Source organism: Nicotiana attenuata, chromosome 2 (assembly GCF_001879085.1).
Source record: "Nicotiana attenuata strain UT chromosome 2, NIATTr2, whole genome shotgun sequence".
Lineage (NCBI taxonomy): Eukaryota > Viridiplantae > Streptophyta > Magnoliopsida > Solanales > Solanaceae > Nicotiana > Nicotiana attenuata.
The window spans coordinates 92,306,472-92,325,521 of NC_031990.1; the positions used below are offsets into that span (position 1 = coordinate 92,306,472).

At 39.6% G+C, this 19,050-nt stretch overlaps 1 protein-coding gene across 1 annotated transcript; it reads left to right on the plus strand.

Moving 5' to 3' along the window:
• On the plus strand, positions 7,942-8,388 carry LOC109222189. The gene has a single exon (XM_019386575.1). It carries the CDS (start codon positions 7,942-7,944, stop codon positions 8,386-8,388), a length of 447 nt encoding a protein of 148 aa, XP_019242120.1.

A 19,050-nucleotide genomic window follows, 5' to 3' on the forward strand; every position in this document is an offset into this window, starting at 1 on the left:
GCCTTTATTTCAAGTATTAGCAATCAGGAGCCCGCCTGGAGAACAGAGGCATCTATTTCAAGTTTTAGCAATCAGGAGCCCGCCTGGAGAACAGAGGCATTTATTTCAAGTTTTAGCAATCAGGAGCCCGCCTGGAGAACAGAGGCATTTATTTCAAGTTTTAGCAATCAGGCGGGCATTTATTTCAAGTTTTAGCAATCAGGAGCCCGCCTGGAGAACAGAGGCATTTATTTCAAGTTTCAGCAGTCAAGCATCACTCGGAGAAATGGCAAAACATCTCCGATCACAATTCAAGGCAACAACAAAGGAATTCCACTGGAAGAAATGCAAGTTAACAAGGCAACAAGAACTACAAGAGCAAGTTTGAAGACATAGATAGGACTTTTGTAATTCATAGATCATAGCTTAGTCTAGCTTCTTTTTATTTTGACACGGTGTAATAAGGGGGTTCAGTAAGCAGTAGCAGCAACAGTGAAACCACAGCTTCATGGTAGTCCCAGCTACCAGACCTTCCCGAACTACACTGACCTGATTCCTTTTTAGCCGAGGATATGTTGGAAACCTCAAAAGCAGGGTGCGGTCAAACTTTTCAAAATGCTTCACACGGAGTATTCAAACGGGCAAAAATCGCTCGTATTTGCTCACTTATCTTTGCGCGAAAACTCTTCGTGTTTCCGAGCAAAGAGGGGCAGCTGTGAGCACGTGATTTTTTCCCTACATGAATTACTCCCATAAAATATCAGGAAATAATTTTCCCAATTTTTGCAATTTTATAGGATTTTTTTGTAGAATTTTATTAATTATTTGCATTTTTGTGCATATTTAATTTCAATTAAAAATCAAAAAATACCAAAAGATACCATGCATTGCATTTAGATTTTGTGTTTACATTTTAAGGTTAATTAATTAATTAGTTGCTTTATTAAAATGAAAATCACAACAAAAAAATGGCTCACTTTTACATTCTTAGCTTTTAAATTTTGGATTATTAATTTTTCTCTTTGATTTAGGATCAATTAATTTTTATAAATATTATAGTTAGATAATTAGCTTAATTTTACAATTTGAATTGATTTAGGAATTTAATTTAGGTTTTTAATTAATTAAGGAAAAGAAAAGAAAAATGACAAAAAAAGCTTGGTCTTAAATTTGAATTGGGCCACACATTTTAGAAGCCCAAGTTTTTCCCCAACCCAACCCAAACCGGGTCGACCCGACCCAACACCCACACCCTAACCCTACCCTCTTTATCTTTCCCCTTAACCTAAAATAGAGGGAGAGACACAAAAAGCTGAGCGCCGTATTCATCAGGAGAGGACCCCTGAACTTTTTCTTCTTCAAATTTTTTAAAAACAACAGACCTCAAGAGACGACCCCCCACCCTTGATTCTTCGTCTACCTCACCCTTTAACCCAACCAGCCATGGCCGAAACCACCTGATTCTTTATTTTCCTCGCCCGATTTCGTTGGTAGCAGTCCGGTGACAACCATGGTTGAACAGTATCGCCGAACCACCACTGTTTCACCATTTTATGTCTAATCTTCTCGCTCTGTTATCTCGTTCACGGATCTGAAGGAAAATAAACGAAAAAAAAAGTTTCAATTCTTCTTGGTTTCAATCTGACTCTAAATCGAAAATACACAAAAATCAATTTTCCACTCTGACTTTGGGTTCCAAATACATGGAGATTAGCTGAGGATCGTTGACTGTTCGTGAGGTTCAAGTTCGTTGGTTCGGAATCAATTTCTATTGCTCTTTTGTTCATTTGCTTCTGGACGCACGAATTCCGGCGTCGGATTTGCTTGTAATGGCTTCTGAACAAGGTTAATCGAAAGTTTAATTCAGGTTCATATTTTCTCATTCTTTCTGTTGTCGGCAATGTTATTGTGATTGAAATATGGTGATGCCCCATTCTCTTGGATACTGTGATTGTAGTCTCAATTGACGTTTAAGGACAAATATTTCACATTCTGTTTTTGTTGTTAGGAATCCGGTTCTGTTAGGTGATATGTTGGAATATGAGCAATCGGAAATTGGGTTGTTTAAGTTGTAACTTCATTCACGGGTGATTGACTTAGTGTTAATTTATCATGTTTTTGATTCGTCGGCCTTTGCTGGTTTCTATGTGATGCTTGCGTTAATTTGCATCCCCGTTTCATGTTAAGATGCAGTTTTAAGTTCCATATTCTCGAAACTGTACATCTGTTGCATTTGTAAGCAGTCACTTGGTATCCCATGTACCGAAGTGATTTTCTCGTGGTCAAGATTGATTAAATATGTGCTCCTTCTTGTTAAAATTTTCAGAAGTTGGTGAAATGGTCATGAAGGGTCATCTGCTTGATTTAGCTCTTGTACGAATTGCCTAGAAGTCAGAATCACTAACAAATCGGTCGGTTTTCATTTGGTCTCTAATGCACATATACTTCACGTCAGATTGAGATGCATGAATTAGTTGCTTGTTTTGTTTTCTTTGAAGTGCTATTAATTAAAATTTGTTGAAGGCACTTGGTTATGGTAAAAATTCTGATTTGTGGGGATCAATACCTTTGAAGGTCTATTTGGTTTGCTCATTTGGTTGGCATTTGAGTTGGTAATTGGATTAATCTCACCAGGGAAGTCAAAAAGAGCTGCACATGTATTTGAGTCAATTTATATGAAATTCTCTTTGGTGGTTATCTGCTTTGTTTTCTTAAAGAATCAGGTGAAAATCGAGTTTATTTGTTTAAGAGTACTTCTTGCCTAGTTGATTTTCTTATTGTATATTAAGTTAGATGAGTAGGAAGATTTACAGCTCCCACATAGTTTATGGTCCTTATGAGTTAATTTAGGAACTTGGGTAGAATAATTCGAGGTGCGCCATGCCAAACAAAAATAACAATTGTGCGGCCCTCGTTTTAATTGGTTTTAACTTAACCTTAGAATTCGAGGCGTGCCATTAGCAATGGAAAGGTCGTTATATCGTGCTCGCTCAGTTCTATGGCCCATTTGGCCAATCTGCCCGACAGCTCGGGCTTGTGCAGAATATTTCTCAATGGAAAGGTCGTTACTACCGAGATGGGATGGCACTGGAAATAGGATCTAAGCTTTCGTGAAGCTATGACCAAAGCCAGGGCCAACTTCTCGAGATGTAGATACCTCATCTCGGCATCAAGCAGGGTTTTACTATAAATGGGGGATTGCGTACCTTTGTTTTCCCGGACAGGACCGCACTCACGACCACGTCCGACACGACTATATAGACAAGGAGACACTCACCAGGTTCTGCCTTGGCGAGTAGTGGAGGAGAAGATAAGTATGACTTTAATTCTTTCAAGGCTTCGACGCACTCGGATTTCCATTGGAGTCCATTGTCTTTCTTGAGTACACCGAAAAATTTATGGCATCTATCGGAGGATCGTGAGATGAACCTCGACAGGGCGGCTATGCGGCCAGTCAACTTTTGTACTTGTTTCTTACTAGTCAGGTTCTCCGGTATTCCTTCTATAGATTTGATTTGGTCGGGGTTGACCTCGATGCCTCGTTGTGATACCAAGAAATCGAGGAACTCTCATGTGGTTACTCCGAAGGCGCACTTTTCGGGGTTTAATTTCATACCGTATCGTCTGAGTATGTCGAAGGTCTCTTTTAAGTGGTCGATGTGATCCTCCTTCCTTTTCGACTTGACAAACATGTAGTCGATGTATACTTCCATCGTTTTGCCGAGCTGGTCTTTGAACATTCTTGTCACTAACCTCTGGTACGTCGCCCCGTATTTTTCAGTCTGAAAGGCATCACTCTGTAGCAGTACGTTCCCTGATGGGTAATGAAGGTGGTTTTCTCCTAGTCTTTCTCTTCCATGAGGATCTAGTTGTAGCCCGAGTACGCGTCTAGGAAGCTGAGCAGTTCATGCCTGGACGTTGCGCCAATGAGTTGGTCGATATGAGGAAGTGGAAACGAATCTTTCGGGCATGCTTTGATTAGGTTTGTGAAGTCCACGCAGATCCGCCACTTCCCGTTCTTCTTTTTCACCATAACCACATTGGCGACCCACTGAGGATATTTTGACTCTCTGATGGAGCCGTTTTCCAACAACTTCTCTACCTCTTGCGGACTTCGTCGTTTATGGCGGAGTTGATCTGCTTGATTTGTCTCACCGGGGGGGGGGGGGGGGAGTGGAATGGGTAGGCGTTCAGCTTGTGTGATGCTATCTCCTTTGGGATAGTAAAAGGGGCATACCTCCCTCGCTTCAGTGGGTTCCTGTTCGTGGCCTGGACGGGCCTTAATCATGGAGAGGGGGCGACATGAGGGTGCGTCTGACGTAGGGCTGATGTCTTTCTCGATTAGGTCGGGGTCCAGCTAGATCTCTCATATTGTCGTTTCTCCGGTCCTTTCTGGACTCGGCTTGTACCGAAGTTAACCGTTGGGTTGGCCCATTCAGATCATCTTCGTCAGCTTGAACTTCAGCACAATAAGCATTGTGTATTTCGTCCCAAGTGGTCGGGGGATATTTCATGAGGCGGCTCAGTAGTTTTCTGGTCGCCCTCGAACTGCTTCTATTTAGCCCGTTTTGGAAGGCTGCCACGGCCATTCCTTCCGATACGTTTGGTAAGGTCATCCTTACTCGGTTAAATCGAGCAAGGAAGTCCCCTAGTCCCTCTCCAAGTGATTGTTTGATGGAAAATATGTCATTTACTCTTGCCTCTGCCTTTTTCACTCCGGCATGGGCCGTTACGAACTTGTCGGCCATCTCTTCGAATGTTGCAATCGAGCGTGCGGGCAGCTGTGAATACCAAGTCAATGCGCCCCCGGTAAGGGTTTCGCCGGACTTCTTAATAAGATGGACGAAACTTGCTCTTGGTGAGGTAGTTGCTTTTTACTGCAGTGACGTAATGAGTCACATGATCTTCAGGGTCCGTTGTGCCATCGTATATTTTTAGGTGGCATTTTAAAGGTTTTGGGTATTGCGTGTGGTGCAGCTTTGTCGCTTTATGGCTGCTCAATAAACCGACCGGCGTTCCTTATTGGTAGGAGTTTTGGGGCGCCCGGTATTTTGTCTACCCTTTCTGAATGTTCTTTCATTTGGTCGCGGAGCATTTTGTTCTCGTTCTCCATCTCCTCCATTTTCCTCAGAATGGCCGTGAGGGTGTCGTTACCTGCATCACTAACATTGTGAGTAATACCTGTTATAGGGGGGCGTGTTGCTCGTCTGTTGCTGATGCAACGCCAGCTCTTGCATCTTTTCGGTTCGACCTTTGAGCGGGCTTGTCGAGAATGCTGGTCAACGTGCTCGTCAACTATGCCTCGAGCAGCTTTTTCACTACCGGTGGTGCCTCTTCTGTTGTGGACGTAGAGGCCCCTTTTCCGTGTGAGGTTGTGTTGCTGCCGTGAGGAGGGGGAGAGCTGTTTCGCCTGGGTGAGGTATCTGGTGTTATGTCTTCACTCTTCGTTTCATTGACTTCATTGATGGTGTGGAGGAGGTTGGTGGTGAGGTCGGCTATTGCTTTCCTCTTTTCCTCTCTATTGCCTGCCATGTTAGATTTGTGTACACAAGTGTAGGCTTTTTGCATTTTTTTAGATCTAGAAGAAACTAAAATTTTAACTAGAAAATCCCCACAGAGGGCGCCAAATTGTTTGACCAAAAAGTGTGAAACTATTTGTTAAACTAATTAAATGAAAGGTTAAGGGATTGATAAAAGTATAAGATAATCTCTCTAGATCAAAAATTAGTATATATGGATAATATGGGACCACGATATAACAGATTTCATGCAAAACATGATAAATGTGGCTATTGTTGATGTGGTGAGAGTAAGTAACAAATAACATTAAATGGCATTAAATGTAAATAAGGAGGAAGATTCACCAAATAATGAGAGAAGTGAATGATTCCCTCTTCCGACAATGATAAACGACAAGAATATGAGGGAATATTATGTACTTTCTTGGATCTGTTGGAAATGACAATGGATTGAATATAAGAATGGAATCTCTCTTCGAAAGTTGTTCTTTGTACTTTTCTAGAGAGCTTACTTTTCAAAAGTGTACTTATCAAATGGAATAGTACATGGCTTTGGCTTTATCTCTCCTACTATATATATGAGATATTTCCGAAAACCCCTAAAAGGTACAATGGAAGGAATATTCAATGGAATATTCTATTTGAAAGTTCCAAAGCTATACTAGCAGTTATCTTTTGTCCCTTGTTGCTCGACCTCGGCCCTGATAAGCCACAATAGCTTGTTCCGTTCGCCACTGATCGACCTCGGCCCTGATGAGCCACAACGACTTGTTCCGTTCGCCACTGATCGACCTCGGCCAAACTGCTCATGATAAGTTGCAATTCTCACGAGAATTACCTCCTCATGTTGAATCTCCTCGGTCGAAATTTTGACCCATACATACACTAAACACCAACTCCATCTTAATTAAGAAAGGGATAAGCAATGCTACTTATGAACTCGGGTAACCTTGTGGCATATTGTCGAATCTACTCTACCCTAAGCTACCATTTTGTTCGTTGTGATTCAACCACGGTAAATATCTAGTCAACTGTGGTTATGCTTACACCAAGAACTCTTATCTACTGTATCAAGATCTAATTCAATTGCAACACTTATTGTAACAAGAAAAGGGTGAACTCATTCTCAAGCACTTGCAGTGGCTGCCTTTTTTGTTTCTTAATTAATCAATGCATAATAACTTTTATTATTATTATTTATCGTACAAATAATTATTATATTTTAATCTCGTGTATAAACAAGTGATGCATTATAATTCTCACACAATTAGCAAGCCAGCCAAACGGTAAGTACCTTCAGATTGTTGGATACTTGTTATTTCTTGTTATACATGTATTTTACTAATTGTTCGTCTAAGAAAAAGTAGAAAATAAGAATCACTTACATTATAAATTGCATTAAGTACTTTTTACAAGAACGATTAAAATTTTATTTCAATACCAATAACATAATACAAAAATTAATTTTACATTTTAATCTTCATCTTTAACATGAATACCCTGCAACAACAGTCGAATAGCCAAATAAACATTCATATTCACACCTTTGATATAATACCAACGATTATGCAAAGGAAAATTAACCACAAATTAGTCGAAACCTCCATTAAACATAAGGTCTCTGCATATATATAAGCATGTAGCATACTGCAAAACATATAAATTTAAAATTTCACAGTTTAGAAAAGCTAAAAAATTCTGTTTCAAGCAATTATTTTCCTTGTTTTTAATCATTATTGATAGTCAAGCTTCAAATATAAACATAGCAAGAAGCTATTATTACCAAAACTCTAAGTAATATTTATTAAAAGGGCAAAATATAAAATTGGCAGGTCCATCGGAACTAGTTGCATTAGCTAGCTAAAAGTGTATAATATATATATATATATATATATATATATATATATATATATATATAAGACTAAGTGTTTATTTTATCTTTGTAATTGTATAAATGTACTGAGTTGTATAATTGTGTGCTGAGTCAGCATTAGTTAGTATTAGTTAGTGTTAATACGTTAGTTAGTGAATGTCACATGTATATATATTGAAGAATACCCAGTACATTAAATAGAGATTCATTTTCACATTTTATCGGATTCTTCAGCATCTCTCTTTCTCTCTCTACGAGCTTCTTCTAGAAGCTTCAGAATCCTCCATTGAAGGAGGTCTGGAGCTCGATTCTCATCTGAAATCTGGACATGGTATCAGAGCGGAGGTTCTATTGACGACCACGGCTTCTCTCGTTCTGTTGTTTTCTGATCATTATGCAATCTAGGGTTTCTTTTCCTTCATCAGTCAGAATTTAGGGAAAACCTAAATCGGACACATGCAGAAACGATTTGTTGACAAATAGAAGAAATCTCAACCACACAAAGATTAATTCAACTATTTTCACAAAATTTCGGTGGCAATCACAGAGCGGACTAACAAAAAAACCACGATGGCGACAACTCATACGGTAATTGATGCTGTTAGCCCTCTATACATACATCCTTCTGATAGTCCTGGTTCCTCACTAGTTCCGATTCCATTCAATGGAATTGGATACCGTTCCTGGAGAAGAAGTGTACTCAGGGCTCTTTCAGTGAAAAACAAGTTAGGTTTCATCAATGGAGATAGTAGAAGACCTAATGTAACGTCTCCATATTTTCGTCAATGGGAAAGGTGCGACGATATGGTCACCTCTTGGATCTTAAATTCTCTGTCAAAGGACATCGCTGACAGTGTCGAATATGTGAATGATTCTGTTGAATTGTGGAAGGAATTGGAGGATCGATATGATCAGGCAAACGGAGCTAAACTGTATCAAATTCAGAAAGAGATCAATGATTTGAGTCAGGGGGTGCTTGATATCACTGACTACTACACAAAAATGAAGAAACTCTGAGAAAAATTGAACACTCAGCGTCAAAGCTCACTGTAGTTGTGTATGTACCTGTGTGGCGAAGGAAAGTATGCATAAGGCCGAACAAGACAGAAGATTGATAAAATTTCTAATGGGACTCAATGAAGTCTACACGGTTGTTCGAGGAAGCATACTTATGATGAATCATTTACCGTCTATGGCACACGCTTTTGCTATTCTGATACAGGAGGAAAAGCAAAGGGAATTTAAGCCAAGAAATCAACTAAATGTCAATTCCACGGCATTGAATGTCAACCTAGGAGGAAGAAACTTCAAGACAAACTACTCAGCTGGGATTGGAAATCAAACTGCAAGTAGTAGACCCCGACCTTTTTGTGACTATTATAAATGACAAGGTCACTCTAAGGACAAGTGCTATAAGCTGCATGGATACCCTCAGGGATTCAATCAAGGACCACAACAGTACAAGCAAAATTCTCAAGGATATAACAACAATATAAGGTTCAACAAAGGAAAGAATGCTATGGCTAATACAGTCACAAATGTGGAAATATGAGAAGAATTGAATCATCAAGAAGAAAATCAAGGCATGAGCCTCTCAAAGGAGCAGCACGGGCAGATTGTTAACTTGTTGCAGCATTTTCAGATGGGAAATACTGGAGAGAATCCAGCCAGTGCAAACATGTCTAGTGAAACATCAGTAAATTTTGCAAGTATGATTGCTTGCACTTCTTCAATTGATTTTGACAATCCATCATGCAAGTGTTTTAGTGCAAAAGCTGACTTATGGATATTAGATTTCGGGGCATCACACCATATGACTTTTAACAAAACTCACCTACAAAACATAGTAAGCCTACCATATCCTTTGTTAGTTAAACTTCCAAATGGTTACAAAGTCAAGGTAACTGAAATTGGAAATGTATTCCTGACACCTAAGATTGTTCTGTATAGAGTCTTATTCATTTTATCTTTCAAATTTAACCTAGTGTCTATCAGTTCCCTAGCAATACATCTCAAATGCATTGCATCATTCTCTGACACTTCCTGTCTACTGCAGGCCCTTTCACTGAAAAGGCCTCTGGAGATTGGTAAGTTATATGATGGGTTGTACTTCCTCTGTTCTAAGTGCTTGAAGAAAGTTAGTCTCACACCTGAAAAAAATTGTGATCTTCCTTATTTTTCTGTTCATGCTGATGATGTAAATACTATGCACCGTCTATCCCAATCTTACAATTCATTTCCTATTGTAAATAATTCCATCTGCAACAGTAATAATAAAGACAATGTTCCTAGTTTGTATTCTGGTACATCTCTTAGCGATAGTGTAGACCTGTTGTGGCATTTCAGACTTAGTCATGTACCCTTTAGTAAAATCAAAAGGAATTTCTACTATCCCTATAACCTTTTCTACCAAACAACCCTTTCATGTGCAACATTTGTCCTATGGCCAGACAATCCAGATTACCTTTTCCCTAGAGAACAACTGAGACCACTGAAATCTTTGAAATACTCTATGTGGATTTGTGGGGCCCCTATCATGTGGCGACACACAATAATTTCAAATACTTCCTTACTCTAGTAGATGATTATAGTAGATCCACTTGGACACATCTTTTGAGTTGCAAAAGCAATGCGCTACAAGTAATAAAGGCTTTTGTGAGCATGGTGGAAAACCAATTCCAAACCACCATCAAATGTATAAGGTCTGACAATGGTCTAAAGTTCACCAACAATGAAACAACCTCCTTTTTTAAATCAAAGGGAATAAACCACCAAAAGACATGTCCTTACACACAACAACAAAATGGAGTGGTGGAAAAAAACATAAATATCTTCTTGAGTGGCCAGGGCACTACTTTTTCAATCCAAGTTACCAGTGAAATATTGGGGAGAGTGCATACTCACATCAACCTTCCTCATTAATAGACTCCCAACTACTCCACTAAAGAACAAATGTCCTTTTGAACTCTTGTACAAGAAAAAGCCCAATTATTCTCACTTGAGAAGTTTTGGATGCTTGTGTTATCCCATTGTACCTAAGCTTCTCAGAGACTAACTTGAACCAAGAACTACCCCACATGTTTTTGTAGGATATCCTTTTGGCACAAAGGGGTACAAGGTACTAAGTCTAGCTACTAAGAAAATACATATCTCTAGAGATGTTTCCTTCTATGAGTCAGTCTTTCTGTTGGCCCAAGTAAAGGTGAAGTTTTGAAGACTGACAAAGGAACTCAGACATGGACCAGGCCCTTCTTGCGCAGCATAGTTGTGATCAACTCAAACATGTGAGATGCACGTGAAGGAGATAAACCTAACTTATCAGAAGTGATATCTCCTCATCATGATCGAAAAGGTTGCATACTGGATAAGGAGAAAGACTCCTTACACAAAGAGGACACGGTTTAGGAAAAGGATAGAGTTAGAGCATGAGATCAACTAGAACTCTTCCACCATGGAAGAGTAGCATCTGTATCCTATTCAATCTCTAATTGCTAACTCCTTAAATATCAGCGTTGTTCTTTTTTTTTTACAGGTAATGCACACAAGCAGAAGTTAAACGTGAATTGAGAGCAAAATAGCAAGGCGATTTTGCAAGCAATTTATGTGTGATTCAAGCGTGCAATCCTGAAGCTACTTGAACCAGATAGAAGAACCAGTTCCAAGAGTCTATCTTTTATTCTAGTTCAATGTAGTAGGTGATTTTACTTTGTACCTTTCAGCTTATTTAGAAGCAATTGTATTAGGTACTTAGAGTTTTCAAGTTAGAGTCAACTTGAAGTTGTCGCAACAGTTGAGGCTGTGTGCCACAACGGGATTAGAGTTAATCCTAGGTTTACAAAAGAGTTTTTGTAATGCAGTTTTTGGCTCAGTGATTTTAGTGGAGAGTTTGGGAAAATCCTACTGGAAGGTAGGTCGTGGTTTTTTCACCTTTTGAGCCAGGTGTTTTTCACGTAAAATCTCTGTGTTCTTTATTTTCTGTAGTTATTATTCCGCAACAGTAGTAGTTGGAACACATAGAAGAACCATGTCCTTCTATAATTAAGTTAAGCGAAAATTGGGTACCACACAAATCACCCCCCCTCTTGTGTGGTATTGACGTATAAAACATCAATTGGTATCAGAGCGGGTTATCCTTGAAGAGGCTAACACCTTAGGAACAGATCAATATGAGTGCACCACCTGGAAACTAGGAAGGACAATCCACCGCTAGGCCTCCACTCTTTAATGGCCAATACTATTTCTGGTGGAAGAATAGGATGAGAGACCACATCATAGGAGAAGACTATGAACTTTGGGATATTGTTACTGATGGTCCCCTGGCTACTACAAAGAAGAATGTTGAAGGAGTGGACGTGATAAAGACGAGAGCTGCATTACTGCTGAAGATTTAAAGAAATGGGAAAAGAATGCCAAGGCCAAGAAATGGCTTGTGTGTGAACTAGGTCCAGACGAGTACAGCAGAATTCAAAGTTGTACCACTGCTAAGGAGATCTGGGACACTCTATAAGTGGCCCATGAAGGAACTCCTCAAGTAAAGAGATCAAGAGGAACACTGATGTACTCTCAATATGAGAATTTCACCATGAAGGAAGGAGAAACCATCCAAGAGATGTACACAAGGTTCACAACACTAACAAATGAACTTAAGTCTCTTGGAAGAATTATCCTTAAAGAAGACAAGGTTGAGAAAATCTTGACAAGGGTCCTACCAGTAACTTGGGAAAGCAAAATCACTGCTATTCAAGAATAAAAGAACATTGCTACTCTCAAGTTGGATGAGCTGATTAGAAATCTCACTACCTATGAACTGAGAAGGCAAACCATGAAGATGGATGCACCCAAGAAGGAAAGAAGCCTGGCTCTCAGAATAGCTGAAGGTGCAGACTTGGAGGATGATGAAATGGCTATGGTCACAAGGGATTTCAAGAAGTACCTAATGAGAGGAAAGGGTTCTTCAAGAGGTGCAACCTTCAACAAACCAAGGGCTCCTGAAAAATAAACCAACGAGGGCTGCTACAAATGTGGTAAGACTGACCACATGATCAAGAATTGTCCTCAGTGGAAAATTTAATGGAAGAAGGAAAGGGCTGAACAAAGAAACAGGAAGAAGGAACAAGTTCAACCCAAAAAGAACAAAGGATCAACAAAGGCTATGGTTGCTGCTTGGGGAGAAAACTCATATGAGGATTCAGAAGATGAAATTGGAGATGACCAAGCACTTATGGCCATTGGAGAATCAGACGATGAACAAGAGGTAAGTGTGATTCATCTCAAAGACAAGATTAAATTTTTGTCTAAAGAAAGGCTATCTGAATTACTGCTAGACTTCATTGATGAGTCTGAGGTCATAAACAATGAGAAGGAGCAGCTGTCTAGGGAATGTGTGATCCTAAAAGCCAAGTGCAAAAAACTGGAACTCAGGGCTAGAGAAAGTGATAGTAAAAATACTGAGTTGAAAAACCAAGTTCTTGAACTTGACACCACTGTCTTAGAACTTAGGTCTGAAAATTTAAAACTAAAATTAGGAACAGGTAAGAAGAAAGCAGATCACACACATCTCACCTTAGAAGAAAATCTAGGAAAAATGAAGGATGAGCTGTACAAGAAAGATGAGCAGATAAGAGTCCTAAAAGAAGATCTAGGAAGGGTGAAGCATGAACTAGACAAAACTTGCTAATGGAATAAGTCCTCTAATGCACTATCCTGTCTACAAGAGCACCACAGTAGCAATAAGAGAGGACTTGGCTATGGGACCCCAGCACCTAAGTGGGATCCCAAAAGCAAGTACATCACACTTCTTGAGAACAAAATCTGCACACACTGTGGCAAGACTGGTCATTACAAAAGTGAATGTAATGCAAAAGAAAAGGCCAGTCAAAAGAACAAAACCTTTGTTCAAGAGAAAAATAGGCTGCCTGGATGGGCTAGAAAGAATTTAATTCACCCCTTTGCTTATAGAAAGGGACCCAAACTAGTTTGGGTTCCTAAGACTAATCCCTGATTTCATTTGCAGGTCCAAGTGAGGGGAAGTAGCCAAATATGGTACATGGATAGTGGCTGCTCAAAGCATATGACTGGAAGTAAGAACCAGTTCCTTTCACTTGAAGACCTAAAAAGAGGTAATGTCTCCTTTGGAAATGGGAAGAAAGGTGAGATCATTGGGGTTGGAAAGGTAGGTAAGACATACTCACATTCCATTGAGAATGTCTACTTGATAGATGGCTTGAAATATAGCCTAATCAGTGTATTACAATTGTGTGCCAGAGGTAACCTGGTAGCATTCACCTCTACTAAATATTTTGTGATTAATCTTACCACTGACAATATTGTTTTGCAGGGAAAAAGAGTTAACAATATTTACATTGTAGATTTGTCCACTCTTTCAAAAAATGAACTCACTTGCTTGAGTGTGTTGGACAATGATCCCCTCCTATGGAACAAAAGACTTGGTCATGCAAGTCTAAATCAACTCAACAAATTAGTCTCCAAGGACCTGGTGATAGGGTTACCTAACATCAAGTTCAAGGAAGAAAAAGTTTGTGAGGCTTTTGCAAGGGAGAAGCAGGTAAGATCCTCTTTTAAAAGCAAGAAAGTGTAAGCACGACCAGGACGATGGAACTGGTTCATATGGATCTCTGTGGTCCAATGAGAACATTGAGTAGAGGTGGTAAGAAATATATGGTGGTACTTGTTGATGATTACTCTAGGTTTACTTGGGTATTTTTCTTAACATCTAAGGATGAAGCATTTGACATGTTTACTTCCTTTGTTAGAAAAACTCAGAAACAACTAGGTAATCAACTTGCATCAATTAGGTCTGATCATGGAACTGAATTTGAAAATACTAAGTTTGCTGAATTTTTGTAGTGAGCATGGTATAGATCATAATTTCTCAGCCTCTAGGACTTCTCAACAAAATGGAGTAGTTGAAAGAAAGAATAGGACTCTTGAAGATATGGCTAGGACTATGCTTCTTTCTAGTAAACTGCCCCATAGCTTCTGGGCAGAGGCTGTAAATACTGCATGTTACATCATCAATAGGTGCATGACTAGACCTCTTGAAGAGAAGACTCACTATGAGTTACTTAAAGGGAGAAAACCAAATATATCCCATCTTAGGGCATTTGGATGCAAGTGCTTTGTGCACAATAATGGAAAGGACTCCCTAGGTAAGTTTGATCCCAGAAGTGATGAGGGAGTATTCTTGGGATATTCTTCACATAGCAAAGCTTATAAAGTGTACAACAAAAGAACTTTGTGTGTAGAAGAAAGTGTACATCTAGTTTTTGATGAAACGAACATTCTTTCTGAGAGACAAGAACATGAAGATGAAGCTATTGGGCTGGTAAAAGAATTGAGTGAAGCTGCACCAAAAGAAGGAACAGGTTCTTCCATCTAGGGCAACCTGACAAAGGAAACTGAACAAAGAAGAAGTGAATCAAATTTCCAAATGGAACCTGTTCATGAGCATGTTTCTCAGCAACAGAACATAGGAGAAACTACAAACAGAAATCAGTTGGTTGTGAAACCTTACAAGTATCAAAGTTCTCATCCCATTGAGAACATCCTTACTGACCCAACTTCTGGAGTTAAAACCAGATCTCAATTAAAGAATTTGTGTGCTTTTGATGCATTCTTATCTCTTATTGAACCTAAAAATGTTGCTGAAGCTTTGCAGGATGCAGACTGGGTGAATGCAATATAAGATCAACTAAATCAGTTTGAAAGAAGTCAAGTGTGGCATCTGGTCACAAGACCCAAGGACAGATCAGTTATTGGCACTAAATGGGTTTTCAGAAACAAACTTGATGAAGATGGAATAGTTACAAGGAACAAGGCAAGATTGGTGGTCCAAGGTTATAGCCAAGAGGAAGGCATAGATTATGATGAGACCTTTGCTCCAGTTGCAAGACTGGAGGCAATAAGACTCCTCATAGCCTTTCCAGCACACATGGAATTTACACTTCACCAAATGGATGTGAAGAGTGCCTTCCTAAATGGCTACTTAAAGGAAGAAGTCTTTGTCAAACAACCTCCAGGGTTTGAAAGTAAGGAGTGTCCAGATCATGTATACAAACTGGACAAGGCCCTATATGGACTGAAGCAGGCTCCTAGAGCATGGTATGAACGTCTATCCAAATTTCTGCTTGAACATGGATACAAAAGAGGTAATATTGACATCACTCTATTCTTGAGGGAAAAAGGTAAGGATCTACTAGTAGTACAAATATATGTCGATGACATAATTTTTTGGGCAACCACTAAAAAACTGAGTAAGGAATTTGCTAAATTAATGGGGAGTAAGTTTGAGATGAGTATGATGGGTGAACTTAACTTTTTCTTAGGTTTACAGATCAAACAAAACCCAAATAGAATCATGATCCATCAGCAGAAATATGCAAAAGAGTTGATTAAGAAGTTTAAAATTGATGAATCAAAAGAAATAGACACACCCATCGCAACAGCTACTAAATTAGACATAGATGAACCTGGTTCATCTGTTGATCAGAAGTTGTATAGGGGTACGATTGGTTCACTTCTGTATCTTACTACTAGCAGGCCTGACATTGTTTTCAGTGTAGGGCTTTATGCTCGTTTTCAGGCAAATCCTAAGGAATCCCACTTGACTGCTGTCAAGAAGATACTGAGAATTTGAAAGGCACTACTGACCTTTTCCTTTGGTACCCTAAAGGTAGTAACTTTAATCTAATAGGATATGCTGATGCTGACTATGCAGGTTTCCATGTGGATAGGAAAACACCTCAGGTATGGCTCATTTTCTTGGTTCATGTCTGGTATCATGGGCCACTAAAAAGCAGAATTCAGTGGCTTTATCCACTGCTGAGGCTGAGTATGTTGTTGTTGTCTCTTGTTGTGCTCAACTGTTGTGGATCAAACAACAGCTGATAGATTTTGGCATTGAAGTTGGTTGCATCCCTATCTTTTGTGATAACACTAGTGCTATTAGTATGACACAGAACTCAGTTCATCATAAGAGGACTAAGCACATAGATGTTAGACATCACTTCTTAAGGGACAACTATGAGAAAGGATTGATTACTATAGAATTCTGTGCTACTGATAAACAAATTGCTGGCATCTTTACTAAAGCACTAAGTAGAGAAAGCTTTGAAAGGAACAGGTTTGAATTTGGGATGATTAAGATCACCTAATGGGACCAGCCCATAATGCACAATGAAAAAAAACTGAATTTTTTTTTATTGTTTTTGGCTAGGAAATCCGGAACTTGTGTAAATATCTAGATTAATTTTTACTCAGTTTCATACTGTAAATAGTATACTCCTGTGATATGTGTTGATATGACTCACTAATCTCTAACAAAATTTTCTCTATTTTGGTAAATTGAGGCATGATCAAGAGAATTCTAAATGAAGAACCTGGTTCATCAGTACTGGTCATCTGAATAATGAGGTATGTTTTCTATACTCTGCACAATTAGAAATATAAATATTTAAATCATGATCAGAGTCCTATCTATATTCAAAAAAACATTAGAAAATCCTATCCGTTTATTTTTTGAACCAGTTCCGTCTCTACTAGAGTTTTCACCACATAAAATGCCTAAGATCTAGGGAAGCTTAACCGTTCATTCAACCTGAAATTTCAGGTTGATTAGACGTCTAGTTGACTGCTAATAGCTACCGTTAGTCATTAAATATGTTTCTTTCTTTGAATACCCATCATTACCCTTTGCCACCCTCATTATTCCAAACTATCAAAAATCTATTTCACTCTCAGTTGTTCTCTCTTCCAAAAGCCTAACTCACAAACTCTCTCAAGAAATCAGTTACAATGTCGAACCCTCAAGATAACCCAGGCACTCCTCCACAACCTACTCCCTCTGATTCATCCACACCTCCTCCACCCAGCACAACCCCTCAACCTAGGAGAAGGCGAGTAAAAATGATTGCTCGTAAAACGGTGGCAACTGGTGCTCTTTCAAAGAAATTGAACGAGAAATTGAAGTCAAGCCAAGCCCAAGATTCTGAGAACTCAGACGATTTGTTCAAATCTGTGAGCGAGGGAACTGGGTGTTCTGACTCTGAGAAGGCTCAAAACTCCCCTTCTGAGGTACATTCTGCTTTGCTGAAAATTTAGAAAATAGGTTTGTTTTGGTTGGGAATGTGGAATTGCCTGAATTGGGAAGGAGAGGAGGTAAAAATAAAAATGAAAAAAAGAGAGAGGGTGTATATAGTGATGTGACGGGAAAAGGGAAAGGAGTGGCTGGTTCTTCACCCACTTCTTAATTGATGGTACCAGCTATCTGTAGGGTTGATCATGCAACTATGGAAGAAAGTGGCAAGAAGTTAGGGGGAAGTGGTTCTGGGGAGGCTGCTGAAGGTTTGGTTAATCTAAGTTCACAGGCAGATGAACCCGGTTCATCTGTTGAGGAGACCCTAGCAGACCTTCTGAAGAAAGTGGGTGCTCGCTATGATCCAAAGAAAAGGAGAACCCCAACACCAAAATCCCCCAGCACTGCAAAACCTTCCAAGAAAAGAAAGGCTTCTTCCCAAACAACTGTTGAAATTCTCTTGCCAAAGGGGAGAGCCACAAGAAGTATGGTGAAACAAAGTGAGAGTGAGTTACAAAAGGCTTTGGATGAAAGCAAGAAGAAGAGGATGGATAAAGGAAAAGCTAAGGTTGCAGAGCCTTCTGAGGCTGTTGATGTTGAGGAGATGGAACAAGTCCATCAGGAGGAACATACAACTATGGAGGTTCAGACCCCCAAGCCCAAAAAGACCAAGACTTCTTCCGAGAAGTCTTCATCTATGTCTAAGGCTGCTGAACCTTCATTGGCCAAGAGGACAAGGTCTGCAGTGAAAAACAAACAAGTTAGAATTGCTGAAGATGAGGAATGGAGTGGTGAAGAAGAGAGTGAGTCTGGTGGTGAACAAGACAAGATGGCCAAGTTTGGCAAAAGAAATTTTTTGAAGGGAAGATTGCTGAAAGACATGGTAGAACCAGGAATGGTTCGTTTAGTTGATGCACTAGCTGTTCAGGGCTGGAAGGACATGGTCCTTCAGATGGATGGAAGGCTAGCCAGGAATGAGATCATTGAATTCATGGCAAATGCAGAAGTCAAGGATGGCAGAGTCACCAGCCAAGTGAAAGGAGTTCAAGTGACCTTCGAAGCAGAGAAGCTGGGAGAGATTCTTGACATCCCTACTGAGGGATATGATTACACTAGGCAAAGATGGCCAAGTCTGTATTCCTTTCCTCCTGCCTTGAAATCACTAGGAGATTATGTGATGTTGAAGAAGTGAATGAGGCCAAGTTTGTGCACAAGAGTGAAATGAAGCCACATCACAAAGTCCTCTTTGAGTTTGTCAACAAGTGCCTACTGCCCAGGCAGGAAAGAAGGCACATTGCTAACTATATGGACTTAGTTCTGATGGAGTGCCTTGAAAGTGGAAGGCAAATCAACTGGCCTGCATTGATCATCAAGCTACTGGACATGGTTATCAATGGCTCCAAGGCCCATGCCATCCCCTATAGATTTATTCTGACTACTGTTCTGGATCGGTGCAAGGTACCTCTGAAGAAGTGGGAAATGACCACAAGCAAGGACCATTTTGGCATTAATACTCTGATTGTTTGTGACTATCTAGTAAATGCCATTCCTAATGAACTTGGTTCATCAAAGAAGACACCTTAAAG